Below are 17,718 nucleotides of genomic sequence, written 5' to 3' on the forward strand. Positions count from 1 at the left end.
TTAGAATATTAAATTTGCAGCAAAAATAATTACTCATGCAGCTTAAACCTGTCAATATTCCCTTTCCTGGGTGTGTTTTATTCCCCTTTGAGACTCCTGTATATTTTTATACAAAGCAAATTGAAACATCTATTCTGCAGGATAGAACCTGGTCGCAGCCAACTCACTAAAAAATAAAACAACGCAGACTTGCAATTAGATAGTCATTTTTTATGACCTCACGATATCCCAAGGAACTTTATAGTCAATTAAATATTTTTGAAATGTGTTCACTGTTATAATGTAGGAAACAGAAGCTAATTTGTGCATAGCACGTCCCCACAAATAGCAGTGAGATGAATAAGCTGTTAGTCTGTTTTAGGTGTTAGTTGCGGGATTGGGAAGAACTTTCCTGCTCAACTTTGAATATTTCCATGGGTTCTTATACATCCACCCAAGAGGGCAAACAGGGCCTGTGTGAGACATCTCGGGCGACATTCTCCGACCCCCCGCCGGGTCGGAGAATCGCCGGGAGCTGGTGTGAATCCCGCCCCCGCCGGTTGCCGAAGTCTCCGGCACCGGATATTCGGCAGGGGCGGGAATTGCGCCGCGCCGGTTGGCGGGCCCCCCCGCTCGATTCTCCGGCCCGGATGGGCTGAAGTCCCGCCGATAAATTGCCTGTCCCGCCGGCGTAAATTAAATCACCTACCTTACCGGCGGGACAAGGCAGCGTGGGCGGGCTCCGGGGTCCTGGGGGGCGCGGGGTGATCTGACTCCGGGGGGTGCCCCCACGGTGGCCTGGCTCGCGATCGGGGCCCACCGATCCGCGGGTGGGCCTGTGCCGTGGGGGCACTCTTCCACCATGGCGGAGGTGGAAGAGACTCCCTCAATATTGGGGCTCGGCCCCCAAAGATGCGGAGCATTCCGCACCTTTGGGGCGGCGCGATGCCCGTCTGATTGGCGCCGTTTTGGGCACAGTCGGCGGACATCGCGCCGTTTCCGGAAAATTTCGCCCCTAATCTGAAAAGCAGTAGTTCCTATATTACTGCACTCCTGCAGCACTGCCTAGATTATGGCTGACTTTATTCATGATAGGGTCAGATTGAGGTCATCTGGTTTACAGTAAGAAGTCTTACAACACCAGGTTAAAGTCCAACAGGTTTGTTTGGAATCACTGGCTTTCGGAGCATTGTTCCTTCACCAGGTGAGTCAATCTGGTTTACTTTACAAAGATTTTATCTGAATGCTCTAAATGTTCAAAACAGGCTTTAAAAGGTTTTTTAATACATCAACAATCATCCTACTGGAAACTACTGGTGACTTACAGTGGCGGCCTTGAGATGGTCGGTCGCACACAAGGTGGGCTCTTCCTGCCCAGTTAATAGGTGCTCTTGGTGGGGGTTGAATTCCCCTCCGAAGTGGAATGTCAGCGGGTGACCACACCTGGTCAAAATCAAATAAGGCAGCAGGCGGCTCCAGAGGTGGCAGATTTGTGTGGCGCAGTAACAGAAAGTACGGCAGAATCGGGTGCATCATCGTCGTCCAACCCATTGTCTGTGGAGCAGTTGATGGTATTTATCAAGGGGGAGCTCAGGCAGCATCAGCTAGAGATGCAAGAGAGCTGATCCAAGGTGATTGAGGGAGCAGTATTTCCTCTTCGCAGGAATTTGGAGCAGGTGGAGAAGCGCCTGGAATCGTAAGGCGCGACGATCCGCGAGGTGGAAAGGGCGGTAATGGATCACATTGATCGGATTGTGGAGATGGAGGCAGCGATGTTCAGAGCGGCCTGTAAAGAGGCAAAGGTGATGGTGGACGATCAGGAGAAGTCGGTCCAGGCCGCAGAATTTAAGAAGCGTGGGCCTGCCATAATCGTGGGCCTGCTGGAATCATGGGCCTGCCGGAACGAACGGAGGCCAAGGCCTACATTTCGAAGATGTTTGCAGATCTGGTTGACAAGGGGGTCTGCAAGAGGGTCCTGGAAGTGGACCGGATACACCGATCGCTACGACAGACGCCAAGAGCTGAGGAGCTGACATGGGCGGTGATAGTTCGAATGCATAAGTTGGGCGAGAACGACGTGAGACTGCAGTTGGGAGTTTCAGCGGATTCAAATATATCAGGACATTGGGGCTTGACCTGGCCAAGCGGAGGGACAGATTTTAACCGGGCCAAAGCAGTGCTTTTTCAGAATAAAGTCAGGTTTGGGTTGCTGCAGCCGGCCAAACTCTGGGTGACTTTTAAGGGGAAGGAACATATTTTACGATGCCAGAAGAGGCAAATTAGTTTATTAAATAGCATGTTTTGGAGGAGGGTTAATGGTGAGATTTCCTGGTTTTTGATATATTTGTCCAATGTTTGCAATGTGTTTTTTTTGCACATGTTAGCTTTTTTGGTACTTTATTATGGTTGATGGAGGGATGGTTCTGAGTCATGTTTGTTGGTTGGGGGGGGGGGGGGGGGGGGGTTGGGAGCGCCTGGAGAGGTGCTCTCTGCCTCCCCGCCTCCATTGCTCAATGTGGGGGAGGGGTAGTCTGGCGATATGGATGTTTGTTTGTGTTTACCTCCAGGTGGAAGTTGCCATGCTGTATTCGAATTTCCAAAATGCATTACTTCACATTTGTCCAGATTAAACTCCATCTGCCATTTCGCCGCCAAATTCTCCAACCGATCTATATCCTGCTGTATCCTCGGACAATTCTCATCACTATCGCAACTTCACCAACCTTTGTATCACCGCACATTTACTAATCAGACCAGATACATTTTCCTCCAAATCATTTATAGAGCAGCACTCTAGCACAGTGGGTAGGACTGTTGCTTCACAACTCCAGGGTCCCAGGTTCGATTCCCGGCTTGGGTCACTGTCTGTGTGGAATCTGCATGTTCTCCCTGTGTCTGCATGAGTTTCCTCCGGGTGCTCCGGTTCCTCCCACAAATCCCGAAAGACGTTCTGTTAGGTAATTTTGACATGACTGAGCCAGTTCTGTATCTATCTTGCCAGCTCACCTCTGATCCCATGTGACTTCACGTTTTGTACCAGTCTGCCATGAGGGACCTTGTCAAAAGCTTTATTGGAAGCTCATGTAGACAACATCCTTCATCAATCATCTTCCTCAAAAAACTCGATCAGGTTAGTGCGACATGACCTGCTCTTCACAAAACCATGCTGCCTATCGCGAATAAGTCCATTTGTTTCCAAATGTGAGTAAATCTTGTCCTTTAGAACCTTCTCTAATAATTTCCCTACCACTGATGTAAGGCTCACCGGACAATAATTTTCTGGATTATTCCAGCTACCCTTCTTAAACAAAGGAACAACATTGGCTATTCTCCAGTCCACTGGGACCTCACCTGTAGGCAATGAGGAGACAAGGATGTCTGTCAAGGCCCTAGAAATTTTCTCCCTTGCCTCCCTCATTATTCTGGGGCAATTTAATATAATAAATAACTTTTAAAATTCCTTAAATCTAAATTGTAGTTATTATTAATTTCTGGATGATCAATATTCCTAATAAGTTATGAGGTTAGACTTGGGGAAAGTTGTTGCTGTAAAGCTGATTCATTCTACTCTACTGACTTTCCTTAAAATCTCATCACTTTATCACAAACTAAATCCTCTGTCAATTATTCTGGATGACAATGTGTTATGCTGTGCACATACCCAAAACATTGCTTTTCTTTAAACCACCGCATTGCACATAACAGTGCACATAACATCATAGACTTGAAGTTACTGTTTGCGATATTATTGTGGTAAGGATTATTACTTTTATAATTTAAGATTATGAACAACAATATTCAGGCACTGTATACTTTGTAGTTTCTATAGAACCATCACTCCTGATGACTGATGCTGAGAAGAGACTACCCATGAAATCTTATTCACGAGGTCTATTCAGTTGGGCGGCACTGTAGCACAGTGGTTAGCATTGTGCTTCACAGCGCCATGGACCAGGATTCAATTCCCAGCTTGGGTCACTTTCTGTGCGGAGTCTGCACATTCTCCCTGTGCCTGTGTGGGTTTCCTCCCACAAGTCCCGAAAGACAGGCTTGTCAGGTGAATTGGACATTCTGAATTCTCCCTCAGTGTACCCGAACAGGCGCCGGAATGTGGCGACTAGGGGATTTTCACAGTAACTTCATTGCAGTGTTAATGTAAGCCTACTTGTGACACTCAAAGATTATTATTAAAAGTTTCAGAAAAAATCATTTGCATTTAACTAGAAGTTAGCATAGCTCAAAGATGTATTGGTCAAATTATGCATATATTGAAGAAAACTATTTCTATGACGTATTATAACAAAACTAGTGGATATTGGATTTAAAGCACTTAACCTGCTCTTGTGCAGTTCAGTTCATCACTTTCATCTCCACAATCATTTATTCCATCACATACAGATTCATGGAGAATGCAGTTTCCACTTGGGCATGCGAAGTAACAATCTACAATTTTAGCAAACAAAATGACAACTGATTTATTAGCATTAGCAGAATTGGAAGACAAGAAGCAAAGCCAAAGTAAGTGCAAATTATTCAGAGTTGATTTGCCCACCTTAATGAATTATTTCATGAAATCTTGAGATTATCGTCAATGGTTTGAAGTAAATGCAAATAGGAATTAGAAAAGATTTATACTATCGCACATGTCAAGATCTAACCCTCTGCGTGCAGATAAATAGTAAGAGTAGGAGTGCAAGTAGAAAAGTCCATTAAAAGAAAAAATAGGTTTTTGAATTTTACAGGTAGCAACATTGAATACAAGAGGTTGAAAATAGAAATAGGGATGAATTTGTGTAAGACATCATTTAGGCCACAGCTAGAATGCAGCATGCCTATTATCAAAAGAACACAAGTGATGATTCAGTATAATTTCCACTAGGAATGAGGAGTGACAGTGAAAGGTTTGAAGAATTAGCGCATTTATATCGAACAGTTACATTTCATAGAGAGTTACAAAGTTACAAAAAAATTTGATACATTAAGTGATTCATTGTTTTGACTAGTTGGCAAGTTGGAAGCAAATGAGAACAAATAAGGGAAGGTGAGCTAGGGGTTATAATATAAAATTGAAGAGCAAGAGTATGGAATCATACCAGGAAATGGGACTAGAGTGGTTGAAAAGCTGACACCAGCTCAACAGATTGACTGGTTTAAATTTATGTTACAATTTCTACGATTTCTGACAATTCTGGGTGTTAAACCTTCCCTCCATCATTTCCCCATCAAATTGCATATCTATGGAAACTCGCACACAGAAAGGGAAATCAGATGGTATCCAAAACAAAAGCAATGCAAAAGGAAAATTAGACGTTGCGTTTACTGGGTAGCCAATCCAACTTCAGTTTCTCACTCCAGTTGACGTTGAAAGTTATCCATCTGGTATCTCAAGTCTTCCTTGAACAAAAGTAACCTATGCTTAGCGTCATCTTGGTGAATCTCTGCTCTACACTCTTTAAGATTTGAAACATTCCTCACTCATTCCTCAGACTCCATGTTGGTTGCTGTTTACAAGGTCATGCTGCAGGGTAAGTTCTCATGTTTACTGTGGATAACTGAAGTGATTACTTCACCAAGTACTGATAAAGATACTGAAACTGATGGGTTTATAAAAGCAAATTACAGGGCAGCACGGTGGCGCAGTGGTAGCACTGCAGCCTCACGGCGCCGAGGTCCCAGGTTCGATCCCGGCTCTGGGTCACTGTCCATGTGGAGTTTGCACATTCTCCCCGTGTTTGCGTGGATTTCGCCCCCACAACCCAAAGATGTGCAGGGTAGGTGGATTGAACACACTAAAATTGCCCCTTAATTGTAAAAAATGAATTGGGTACTCTAAATTTATATTTTAAAAAAATAAATAAAAGCAAATTACTGCGGATGCTGGAATCTGAAACAAAAACAGAAAATGCTGGAAAATCTCCGGTCTGTTGGCATCTGTGGTCAGAGAACAGAGCTAACGTTTCGAATCTGGATGACTCTTTGTCCTCTAGGACAGTTTTGCTATTCTTGAAAAATAGGTAACATATATCTAAACCTTATAAACTCCCTTATAATGACAGCACCTCACAAATTGCATATTTTGTCTCTCCTTTAGTGATGTATTAAGTTTGCACCTCACATTATTTTTAAATACAATTCCAATTATGCACAATTTATGTGTAGTTTACAATTCAGTTGGTGCAAATAAAGAACTGTTAAGATGAAAAGTAAATGGGAAAACTTACTGCACTTAATTTCATCACTGCCATCCAGACAATCTCTCCATCCATCACAATGGTTCTTCAAAGAAATACATGATCCATCCTTGCACTTAAATTGGTTTGGGCATGCTAATTAAATGATAAAATTGAGTAGTTCTGGTAAAAAAAATTAATTATTGATTTCCCCCCAAAATGAAATAGACTTTCTCTAAGAACTAGGAAGCATTTGCTTCCTTAATCTTGTCATGGTGGAAAAGGGTTGAAAATCCAGCGTCGTTCACAGAAACCATTTCAGTATTAAGCAATGCCAGATGTAACAATTAAGTGCACAGTAAATCTTTCTTTTCGACCTCATGCTCAATCTCAGAAGACTGCATTGCTCTGGCACTTTCCCATTCTCCCATCAGCTACCAAGTAGCCTCTGAATGACAGAGTAAATTTGGGGCTAGCAATGTGCGCCAGGGGTTGGTGCAAGACAGCTCAAATTCATTTCAGGCTGAGGAAACTTCCATGCCATCATTCTGGGCTGGATTTAAATCCACGTCCAAGTCATGAAAAATCATTTTGTTATTGGCAATGGATTCAGTTGCTGATGCAGATGTTTTTAATTACAACATCAGCACTTCGCTCAGTTGGAATCACTCTTGTCTCGGTCAGAAGGTGGTTGATCCAAGAACAAGAATTAGCAACAAAATTGCATTTGTCGTCAGAAGGGTTGATTCCCAGTGGGTCAGAATGGAGGAGAATTTGTGTATGGGGTCAGGATTGAAGGCACTAGCAACAGCGCCGCTCCCGACGGTCCCGGGGAAATACTCAGGGAATCCGGTAGTAATAGCTTTGATGAGAATTTAGAGGCAGTTTCGCCAGCATTTTGGGTTGGGGGCAGGGTCAAGGGAAATGCCGATTCGGGGGAAACTACAGATTTGAGCCAGTGAAGTGGGATGGGAATTTTCAGAGATGGGAGGAGAAAGGAATTAGGACACTAAAAGATTTGTTTCTTGGGGGTCGTTTTGAAAGATTGAAGGAGCTGGGAGTGAAGTATGGGCTGGAGCAGGGGGAAATATTTAGATACATGCAGTTTCGAGACTTTGCCAGAAAGGAGATACAGAGCTACCTGGTGGAGCCGGCCTCCACATTGCTAGAGGAGATGCTGACGACAGGGGAACTGGAGAACGGGGTAGTGTCGGCGGTTTACGGAGCTATTTTGGAAGAGGAGAAGGCACCCCTGGAAGAGATCAAGGCAAAGTGGGAGTCAGAGTTGGGAGAGGGTATAGAGGAGGGGTTTTGGTGTGAGGTGCTCCGGAGGATAAACACCTCCACCTCGTGTGTGAGATGGGGCTGATACAGCTGAAGGTATATAGCGCACACCTCACAAGGGCGAGGATGAGCCGGCTCTTTGAGGGGGTAGAAGATGTGTGTGAACATTGTGGGGCGATCTGCAAACCACGTTCATATGTTTTGGTCCTGTCCAAAGCTGGAGGATTACTGGAAGGAGGTTTTTAGGGTAATCTCTCAATTGGTGCACGTGAAACTGGACCCGGGCACTCGGGAGGTCATATTCGGTGTGTCCGACCAGCCGGGGTTGGAAACGGGTGCGGAGGCAGATGTTGTAGCCTTCACCTCGCTGATCGCCCGAAGGCGGATCCTGTTGGGATGGAGATCAACCTCTCCCACCCTGTGCCCTGGCGTGGCGGGGGGACCTGCTGGAATTCTTAACTCTTAAGAAGGTCAAATTTGAACTGAGGGCAAGGATGGAGGGGTTCTACAATTTATGGGCATTATTCATTATGCACTTTCTAGAATTGGATAACATCGAACATTAGGTGGGAGGTGGGGGGGGGGGGGGGTGTTGGGAGGGTTGGGGGGAGGGGGACTGTATGTGTTAATGGTGACTATGGGTGATTCCTTATTCCTTTTTGTTATTTATTTATGTTAACATGCGGGCTAATATTTGGGGGAATGGTGGGAGGATGGGATTGTTGTTATTGATATGGAGATTGACATTACATTCGTTACTGTTTATTGTTTAATGTTGGCGGGTGTAAATTTGGGAGAAAATGTGAAAAAGGAGAATAAAATTTAAATTGCATTTGTCTGAATCAGAGGGGTCAAGTCATTCAATTCAATTCAAATAGTCTGTGGGATTGGAATTAGTTATGTTTGATTGACAACTTCAAGTTATCTCTCTCAATTGAGGTGCCCCAGGTGTTACGATTTTGCGGGATCAACCGGGCAGAGTATGCATTTGTCATGTTCGCCTCTGGTGCCTAGTTGATGCCAAGTGATCCATCCAGTTTTAGTCCTATGGTTTTTCATTGTGGTTTTGTTATAACGGAGTGGCTTGCCAGGCCTTTTCAGAGGGCACTGGATCTGGAGTCACATTTGACAAGACCAGGTAAGGACAGCAGATTCGTTTCTCTAAAGGACACTGATGAACCAGGGTGTTTATGACAACAAGTAGTTTCAAGTCACCATTACGGATGCTAACATTTTATTGATACTAACCTTTTATTCAAGATTTATTTAATTAATTAAATTTTAATTCCTTGGCTGCCGGGATGAGATTTAAACTCATATCTCCAGGCCTTTGCATTACTATTTCAGTAGCAGGACTACGGTGCTATCATGTTCAAAACCATATTCAAAAATGCACTGCTGTAATTTTTCAATGCTCAGAAACAGTACTGTGCAAGTATAAAAACAGGATATTTGCAACTGACCCATGTTGTAATGCATTTAAATTAGCTCAACAGGTAGGGCCAAACATGCGGGGAATTTGAGAGGAGGGTTGTGCTTTGGAGCAGAAAGCCAGTGTGTCCAGCTTTAAGCTCCATTCTGCTGCCAAAGCAAATTATTATACATTGAAATTATGGAAAAGACAGCAAGGATATCTATGCCAATGTATTTTGATTAATGTAAATTATTGAGGCGGCATGGTGGCGCAGTGGTTAGCAGTGCTTTTTTAAAAAAATGTATTTTATTACAAACATGCATCAATACAGCGAACAAACCCCCCGGGAAACATGCTTCCCAACAATCAACTATACAGTCTGTACAGACTTTTCCTCTTTTTCACCCCCCGTGGCGAACAGCCCCTCAATCACGGTCAGAAACACCCCCCACCTTTCCTCAAACCCCTCTGAAGAGCCCCTTAAGTCATACTTTATCTTCTCGAATCGCAGGAAGTCGTACAGGTCACCCAACCATGTTGCTACCCCCGGTGGCGATGCCGACTGCCACTCCAGCAAAATTTGCCGCCAGGCAATCAGAGAGGCGAAGGCCACGACCTCGGCCTTCCTCCTCTCCATGAGCTCCGGCTTCTCTGAAACCGCAAATATCACCACCAAAGGGTCCGGGTCCACCTCCTCCTCCACTATTCTGGCTAAGACCCAGAACACCCGCCCAGAATCTACGCAATTTTACACAACCCCAAAACATGTGCGTGTGATTCGCTGGCCCCCGCCAACATCTCTCACACTCATCTGCTACCCCCTGAAAGAACCCACTCATTCTCGCCTGCGTCATATGCACCCTGTGCACCACCTTAAACTGTATCAGGCTCATCCTTGCACAAGAGGAGGTCCCGTTTACCCTAAGCAGTGCCTCACTCCATGCTCCCCAATTGATCTCCCCTCCCAACTCCGCTTCCCATTTCTCCTTGATCTTCACCACTCGCTCACCTCCCTGCTCCCTCAGCCACTTATATATATCCCCAATTCTTCCCTCCCTTCCACATCCGGAAGCAGCAGTCGCTCTAGCAGGGTGCATCCCGGCAACCTAGGGAACCCCCTCCAGACCTTTCACGCGAAGTCACTAACCTGTAGATACCTGAACTCGCTCCCGCTCGGCAGCTCTACCCTCTCCCTTAGTTCCTCCAGACTGGCAAACCCTTCCTCCAAATACAGATCCCTCACCTTGACCAGCCCCATTTCCCTCCACCCCCTGTATACACTATCCATCCCCCCGGCTCAAACTCATGATTCTCGCACAGTGGCGTTAGCATTGACATTCCTTCCACCCTAAAATGCCTCCTCAGCTGATTCCATATCTTCACCATGGACTGCACCACTGGGCTCCCTGAATACCTTCCCAGAGCCATTGGCAAAGCTGCCATCACCATAGCCCTCAAGCTAGACCCCTTACAAGATTCCTCCTCCATCCTAACCCACTCGACACCTTCTCCTTCCCACCACCGCTGCACCTTGTCCACATTCGCTGCCCAATAATAATGAAGCAAGTTTGGCAATGCCACCCCCCCCTCCCCCCACCCCCCACCCCCACCCCCACTACCATGGTTAGCAGTGCTGCCTATGGCGCTGAGGACCCAGGTACGATCTCGGCTCTGGATCACTGTCTATGTGGAGTTTGCACATTCTTCCCGTGTCTGCTTAGTTTTCACTCCCACAACCCAAAGAGGTGCAGGTTAGGTGGATTGGCCACGCTAAATTGCCCCTTAATTGGAAAAAAAAAAATTGGGTACTCTAAGTTTGTTAAAAAAAGCATAAATTATTAAATATCCCTTTTTTGTTAAGATAAATTATCATTCCTCCAAATCACTACTTTTAAAATAATAATTCAACTTACGATCCTCATAACTGAAGGCTTTGTAGTCCAAGGAAAATCCTTTGTGGGTGACTGATTGATCGGAGTGAAACTTAATTTTAACAGATCGTCCATAAATCTTGCTGAAGCCACCCTCAGTTATTCGATTACAGTATCTACAAAACGAAAGCAGAGATTAAATTCAATTAAATTCAGTAAATTACAGTGCTGTAAATGCAGTAATTTTGGACTTATAGTCGGCCTATCTGTTATTATTGTACTCCATGTAATCTGATTATTTCTAGGTTAAATCAAGTGGATGGTTGAACACATCATGTGAGCTTGTTTCCAACTATGACTTTGACATGTAATGCAGACTCACCTACAAGTTTTGCAGCCTATTTGCTATCACTGTGACGATGCTTGAAATCCCAGTAATGAAAATATCAACAGTGAAATACCGAGCAATAATATTGATGGGGAGGTGGGGGAATAGAGACTGCCTTTATCCAGTTTTGCTGATGTCAGCACTGTATGCCTGGATGTGTTTCTAGCAACTCCCATTTGTGTACCCACTCTATTTCAAAGTTAAAGTTGACCATAAACTATCTTTGCACTGCAATGAAGCAAGAACCATCATCAAGATTGTTTCAATAGGGGCGGTACGGTGGCACAGTGGTTAACAGTACTGCGTCACGGCACCCAGGACTGGGGTTCAAAACCGGCCCCTGGTCACTGTCCATGTGGAGTTTGCACATTCTCCCTATGTCTGCATGGGTCTCACCCCCACAACCCAAAGAGGTGCAGGGTAGGTGGATTGGCCACGCTAAATTGTCCCTTAATTTCTTTCAAGATTCTGACCGAGGAAACTTGTTGGGCGGGATTCTCCGAAAGGTAGGCAGAGTGTCCGCGCCGTCGTGAACACAGTCGGCGCCAACTGGGCACTGTGCCAACCTGTGCTTGTGCAGTGGCGCCACGCCAACCCACGCATGCGTGTGGCCTGGCCCCGACGCAACATGGCGCGGGGGTTCAGGGGCCGACCACGTAACAAAATAGGGCCGGGGCTGGAGAGGCCGGCCCGCCGATCGGTGGGCCCCGATCGCGGGCCAGACCCCATCGGAGGCCCCCCCGATAAAAGAGCCCCCCCCCACACAGGCCGCCCTCCGACCCTGCGCGCAGAGTTCCCGCCGGCTGCGAGCAGGTGTGGACGGCGCCGGCGGGACTCTGCCGTTTCCGCACGGCCGCTCTGCCCATCAAGGCCGGAGAATCAGCAGCCCGGCCACAGACAGCAGCCTGCGACCGGCACCGCGCCAAACGGCGCCGGTTCTGCGCTCCTCGGTGAATCGCGTGCCAGCGTGGCACGGTTGCTGCGGTGCAGGGTAGGTGGATTGGCCTACATGAAAATGTAGGAAAAAGCAATATTAGATACAATTGTGTAACTAGAAATAGATGATTCGAGAAAGGGAAACGCCACAATTACAATGTCCTAGATGTCACCAGGGACGAATTCAAGTGTTTCAAATGATGACAGAACCCTATCACAGATGGTGTGGAAGGGTACAGGTATATGAAGCAAGTAGTTTATCTGAACATTACATTTATTTGGAAAAAATGCCTGTCACCCTGGCTGGTTTAGTTTGTGTATAATTATGAATCAACTCTCAACCAGTTCATGTGATAAAATTTGAAGGCAAATTTAAATGTTTTCCATCAAATGAAAATGAAAAAAAAATGAAAATCGCTTATTGTCACAAGTAGACTTCAAATGAAGTTACTGTGAAAAGCCCCTAGTCGCCACATTCCGGCGCCTGTTTGGGGAGGCTGTTACGGGAATGATGCTTAGGTATGGGGGTAATTTCTTTGAGCTGTTAAGAGATTTGTCTGACACTCTTTAATTAATACTGCTTCTCTGGTTTACCAGCACTTGCTACTGGAGCCTCCAGGAGATGGCATTGCTGACTGCTCACTGTGAAAAAGCCACAAAAGACATCTCGCCTCTGACACGTCCAAGGATAAAGAAATAATTCTGTTTATAAAGCACCTTTCGAGACCCTAGAACTTACCAAAGTGCTGTATAACCAATTATGTACTTTTCAATCATCACTGTTGGAATGTAAGAAATGCAACAATTTGCACACAAGGACCCACAAACCACACACTAATAATAACCAGATAATCAATCTTTGTTAATTTTGTTCAGGCATAAATATTGGCCAAGACACCAAGAACAACTTTCCTGCTTGTCTTTGAATAGTGCCATGGGATCTTTATGCCCAACCAAGAGAGCAGATGGGGCCTCAATTTAACACCGCAACCTAAAAGCAGCACTTCCAGTAGCGCAACACTCCTTCAATCATCTTATGTATTTGTCTCTCGTGTGGGACTTGAACCCCAAACCTTCTGACTTTGAGGTGAGAAAATTACCACTGAGCCACAATCCATCCGCATCTGTTTAGTTTCTTAATCTGTCCCATGTCATGTTAAATAGCCTTAACCCACCCAAAATCCTTCCCATTTCTCATTGCTATTCACTCATTCAAATCTGAGGGGTGCAAAGTGGGCATGCCTGGCACAACTAGTTCTATCATTCATTGTCAGAGCTGGCTCAACCACATCAAACACCACTGGACCTCATTCTCTTGTGCCAAAACTACCCTCTAATGCAGGATGAGTTTTGAGGGCAAGTATAACTCCAGGGTTCAACCAACCATCTCCTTAAAATCCTCTCTGCTGTCCCTTACACCCTCACCTCTAACAACTCTGCAAGTGGCTCATGGATTTCTTCAAGACCGTGATATCTAGTCAACTGCTTGTGTTAGAACATAGAACATACAGTGCAGAAGGAGGCCATTCAGCCCATCGAGTCTACACTGTAGCCACCTGAGTTGGCTACTTCCCGACTTAAAATGGAGAACCGCAAAGGCTGAAGGGAAATTCAGCCAACACAGGCAAAGACTAGCAAATACAGAAATCATGTATATTAGAACCTGCAAAACAATCAGACAGCACAGAAACCAGCAGCAATCTGCATAGTAATGTAGCAGCCATCTACATAGTAATGTGCGATTCCCAGGCTCAATGGCAACAGTTAAGGTAAACAAAGCCAAGCCAGACTCCTCGGCGCCAGCAGGAGCCAAGACAAAGGAAGGCCAACGGACACTTAGGACCGCCCAGTGATCAGGAAACCGCTCCAGCATTGGAGAAATCGATCCAAGTGATCGGAAAGTAGTCCAATCACTTGGAACCAGGTACGGGGTCCGCCCCGAAGGGCGGGAAGCCCCTGGGGACTATAAAGTAAAGCCCCAAGTTCAAATCGTCCTTCTTTGGCAGGGTCACTCAGCAACTTGAACCAACCCTTGACAGTGACCTGTCTTGTTGCCTCCAAGCAAATAAGTCTCAAGTCAACGCTCGCTACGAGATAGACGCTCCTAGCTACCAGTCCATACCAGCTTTTGAATCCCGCAGACTCAGGACCTGAACGAAAGGCCATTTGTTCCCCATACCTGGTGGGCCAGTCCGAAGCTAAGTATAGGCCTGTTAGTTATAGAAATAGCCTAGAAAGTAGAGTTTATGCATGAGTAGCGATTTACTGTGTATAATAAATGTGTTTTGATTTGAATCTTACTAATTGGTGTGTTGAGTTATTGATCATTACTTGAACTTGAACCTCGTGGCGGTATCATAAAGATACCTGGCGACTCTAGAGCAAAGGTTATAAAACAGAGCCAATTGAACCAACCAAAAGTTAGCAACAACACCGACCCACTTAAGCCCTCACTTCCACCACAGCCCCATAACCCAACAACCCCTCCCAATCTTTCTGGACACTAGGAGCAATTTTGCATGTCCACCCCACCTAACCTGCACGTCTTTGGACAGTGGGAGGAAACCGGAGCACCCGGAGGAAACCCACGCAGACACGGGGAGAACATGCAGACTCCGCACAGACAGTGGCCCAGCGGGGAATCGAACCTGGGACCCTGGCGATGTGAAGCCACAGTGCTAACCACTGTGCTACCGTGTTGCTTTATACTTTTCTTCAACCATCAAATATCTCTACTTCGCATGACGATCCCTGGAGAAACCAATAACTTAAAAAAATATATATCCAAAATTCTTTGTGGTCGACCAGAAAAAACCGAAGGACAAAATTTCATGTTTTAAGGCTTTTACTGCAACAAATTTAAATCATGATAGACCAACCATTAGTAAACAGGCAACTAATACACATAACTGAATGAAAGGTTAACTATCTAATGCAATCAAGATAGATCCCTTTAGTTTTGTGCTGCACTTCTGGCAGACGTGTAACAAATCAATTCCCAGCTCGATAAAAAGGGTCACCTCTCTCTGCCATGCTCAGCAGAAACTTGCTGTGTCCTTCATTTCACTCATCCCAAGGCCCACCTCAGCAACTCCTGAGGCTGGATTTTACATGCCCCTGCAGGGCAGGCTTTCAGCAGGAGGGGCACATAAATTATGGTGGGCGCCAACCCCATCACTTTCCCATCCACCCCCGAGATCACCCCCTTATTACAGGTTGCTGAAATCAGTAGCCCACCCATCATATTAAAATAAGTAATCAAGGGGCAATTCTACTTGTTCACAAGCCAATTGATCCTGATAATATGCTGCCAACACAATAACACAGTTGAAATGGGTTGGCAGGAGGGAGTGGGCATGTCATTTTTTAAAAATGTTTTAAAATGTAAGAGTCATTCCTGTCTTTTTCCTTTGTTCCCATTTATTTAATGTTATTTTACTATTTTGGTTCGTGGACGCATAATCGGGATGCGCCTTTAAGCAGAAGACTCAAAGTTGAAACAGCCTGCTTGTCAGGACATTGTTCCCAGGTTTTGTTTTTGGAGAGTAGAAACCAGACTCCTCAGCATGGAATGGATGTTAGGAACCAGGTTTGAAGGGAGACGGATTGATTGGTTAACTGGCAACCAGTGGGTTGGCCAGGGATAGTGTTCTGCCTGACAACGGTCAGTAATTGGTTCCTGCTTGATGTTTTCTCAGAGAACTTAGCAGAAGTGTTTAGACCTTGGAAGTGAAAGAAACGCTCTCTCTCTCCTGCTTGCTGAAGTGAAAGAACTATCTATAGTTCTGAAAGCAGGGAGCACCTGGCACGTCCTTTGCTGCAAACCTAAAATGAAGATGGGTCAGGAGAGAAGGTAGACAACCTTGTTGAAAAAATAATCTCAAGCCTAGAAGGAAGTACCACTGAAATGAAAACCTGAACTTCAGAAAGACATTGACTGGAAGTCATCCCAGTGCATCAAAGGTATTCGTCTTTTATTTTTATTAATATTTTATTTCTGTTTCCACCACCCTTTCCCCTCTATGGTATGTGTGTGTGTATATAAATATATAGAGAATGGGGTGAGTTAAGAAGGGGGGGCTGGGTTGGGAAGAGGGTGGTATAGTCATTTACATTTTGCTTGTTTAATTATAATACTGTACATAATAAAAAGTTACTTGTGTTGTAACAGTACAAGCCTGGTGACATTGGGCTCAATCAAGGATCTCGGGTATTTTAAATTAAATCTAATTTCTTTTTAAAAATATTTTTATTCCCCTCCTTTTTCACATTTTCTCCCAAATTTACACCCAATAGACAACAATCAGTAACGAATGCAATGTTAATCCCCACATTAATAACAACTATCCCATCCTCCCACCAAACCCCCAAACATTAGTCCGCATGTTAACATAAACAAATGACAAAAAGAAATCAGGAATCATCCAGAGTCACCATTAACACATAGTTCCCCTCCCCCAACCCCCCACACCTCACACCCCTAATGTTCGATAGTCTCCCTCCCCCCAATCCTCCCAGCCCCCCACACCCCTAATGTTCGATGTAATCCAATTCTAGAAAATGCATAATGAATAACGACCATGAATTGTAGAACCCCTCCAATCTTCCCCTCAGTTCAGATTTGACCTTCTCAAGAGTCAAGAATTCCAGCAGGTCCCCCCGCCATGCCAGGGCACAGGGTGGAGAGGTTGATCTCTACCCTAACCGGATCTGTCTTTGGGCGATCAACGAGGCGAAAGCTACAACAACTGCCTCCGCACCCGTTTCCAACCTCGGCTGGTCCGACACCCCGTATATGGCCTCCCGAGGGCCCAGGTCCAGTTTCACGTGCACCACTTTAGAGATTACCCTAAAAACCTCCTTCCAGTAATCCTCTAGCTTTGGACAGGACCAAAACATATGAGCGTGGTTTGTGGACCGCCCCCCCCCCCCCCCGCAACGTTCACACACATCTTCTACCCCCTCAAAGAACCGGCTCCACCTCACCCTTGTAAGGCGTGATCTATATACCATCTTCAGCTGCATCAGCCCCATCCTCGCACACGAGGCAGAGGCGTTCACCCTCCGGAGCACCCCACACCAGAACCGCTCCTCCATACCCTCTCCTAACACTTCCTCCCATTTTGCCTTGATCCCTTCGAGCGGTGCCTGCTCCTCTTCCAAAATAGCCCCGGAAACCGCCGATACTACCCCCTTCTCCAGTCCCCCAGTCGTCAGCACCTCCTCCAGCAATGTGGAAGCCGGCTCTACTGGGAAGCTCTGGATCTCCTTTCTGGCAAAATCTCGAACCTGTATGTATCTAAATATTCCCCCCTGCTCCAGCCCATACTTCGTTCCCAGCTCCTTCAATCCTGCAAACCGACCCCCAAGAAACAAATCTTTTAGTGTCCTAATTCCTTTCTCCTCCCATTGTTGAAAATTTCCATCCCACTTCCCTGGCTCAACTCTATGGCTACACCGAATCGTTATTTCCCTTGACCCTGCCCCCAACCCAATGTGCTGGTGAAACTGCCTCCAAATTCTCAACATAGATATTACTACCAGACTCCCTGAATATCTCCCCAGGGCCATCGGGAGCGGCGATGTTGCTAGCGCCTTCAATCCCGACCCCCTACTCAATCTCTCCTCCATTCTGACCCATTGGGAGTCAACCCCTCTGACCCAGCTCTGCACCTT

At 45.8% G+C, this 17,718-nt stretch overlaps 1 protein-coding gene across 2 annotated transcripts in view; it reads right to left on the reverse strand.

Moving 5' to 3' along the window:
- Window positions 1-17,718, reverse strand: part of LOC140427857 (suppressor of tumorigenicity 14 protein homolog) — a 100,218-nt gene that overhangs the window by 40,516 nt on the left and 41,984 nt on the right. For both annotated transcript variants that reach the window (XM_072513650.1, XM_072513649.1), the window contains exons 11-13: window positions 10,761-10,894; window positions 6,201-6,305; window positions 4,315-4,422 (exon numbers count right to left, since the gene is read on the reverse strand). In XM_072513650.1, the coding sequence (XP_072369751.1) occupies window positions 4,315-4,422; window positions 6,201-6,305; window positions 10,761-10,894 (347 nt within the window). The remainder of the gene's footprint in view (window positions 1-4,314; window positions 4,423-6,200; window positions 6,306-10,760; window positions 10,895-17,718) is intronic.

Source organism: Scyliorhinus torazame, chromosome 8 (genome assembly GCF_047496885.1).
Source record: "Scyliorhinus torazame isolate Kashiwa2021f chromosome 8, sScyTor2.1, whole genome shotgun sequence".
Lineage (NCBI taxonomy): Eukaryota > Metazoa > Chordata > Chondrichthyes > Carcharhiniformes > Scyliorhinidae > Scyliorhinus > Scyliorhinus torazame.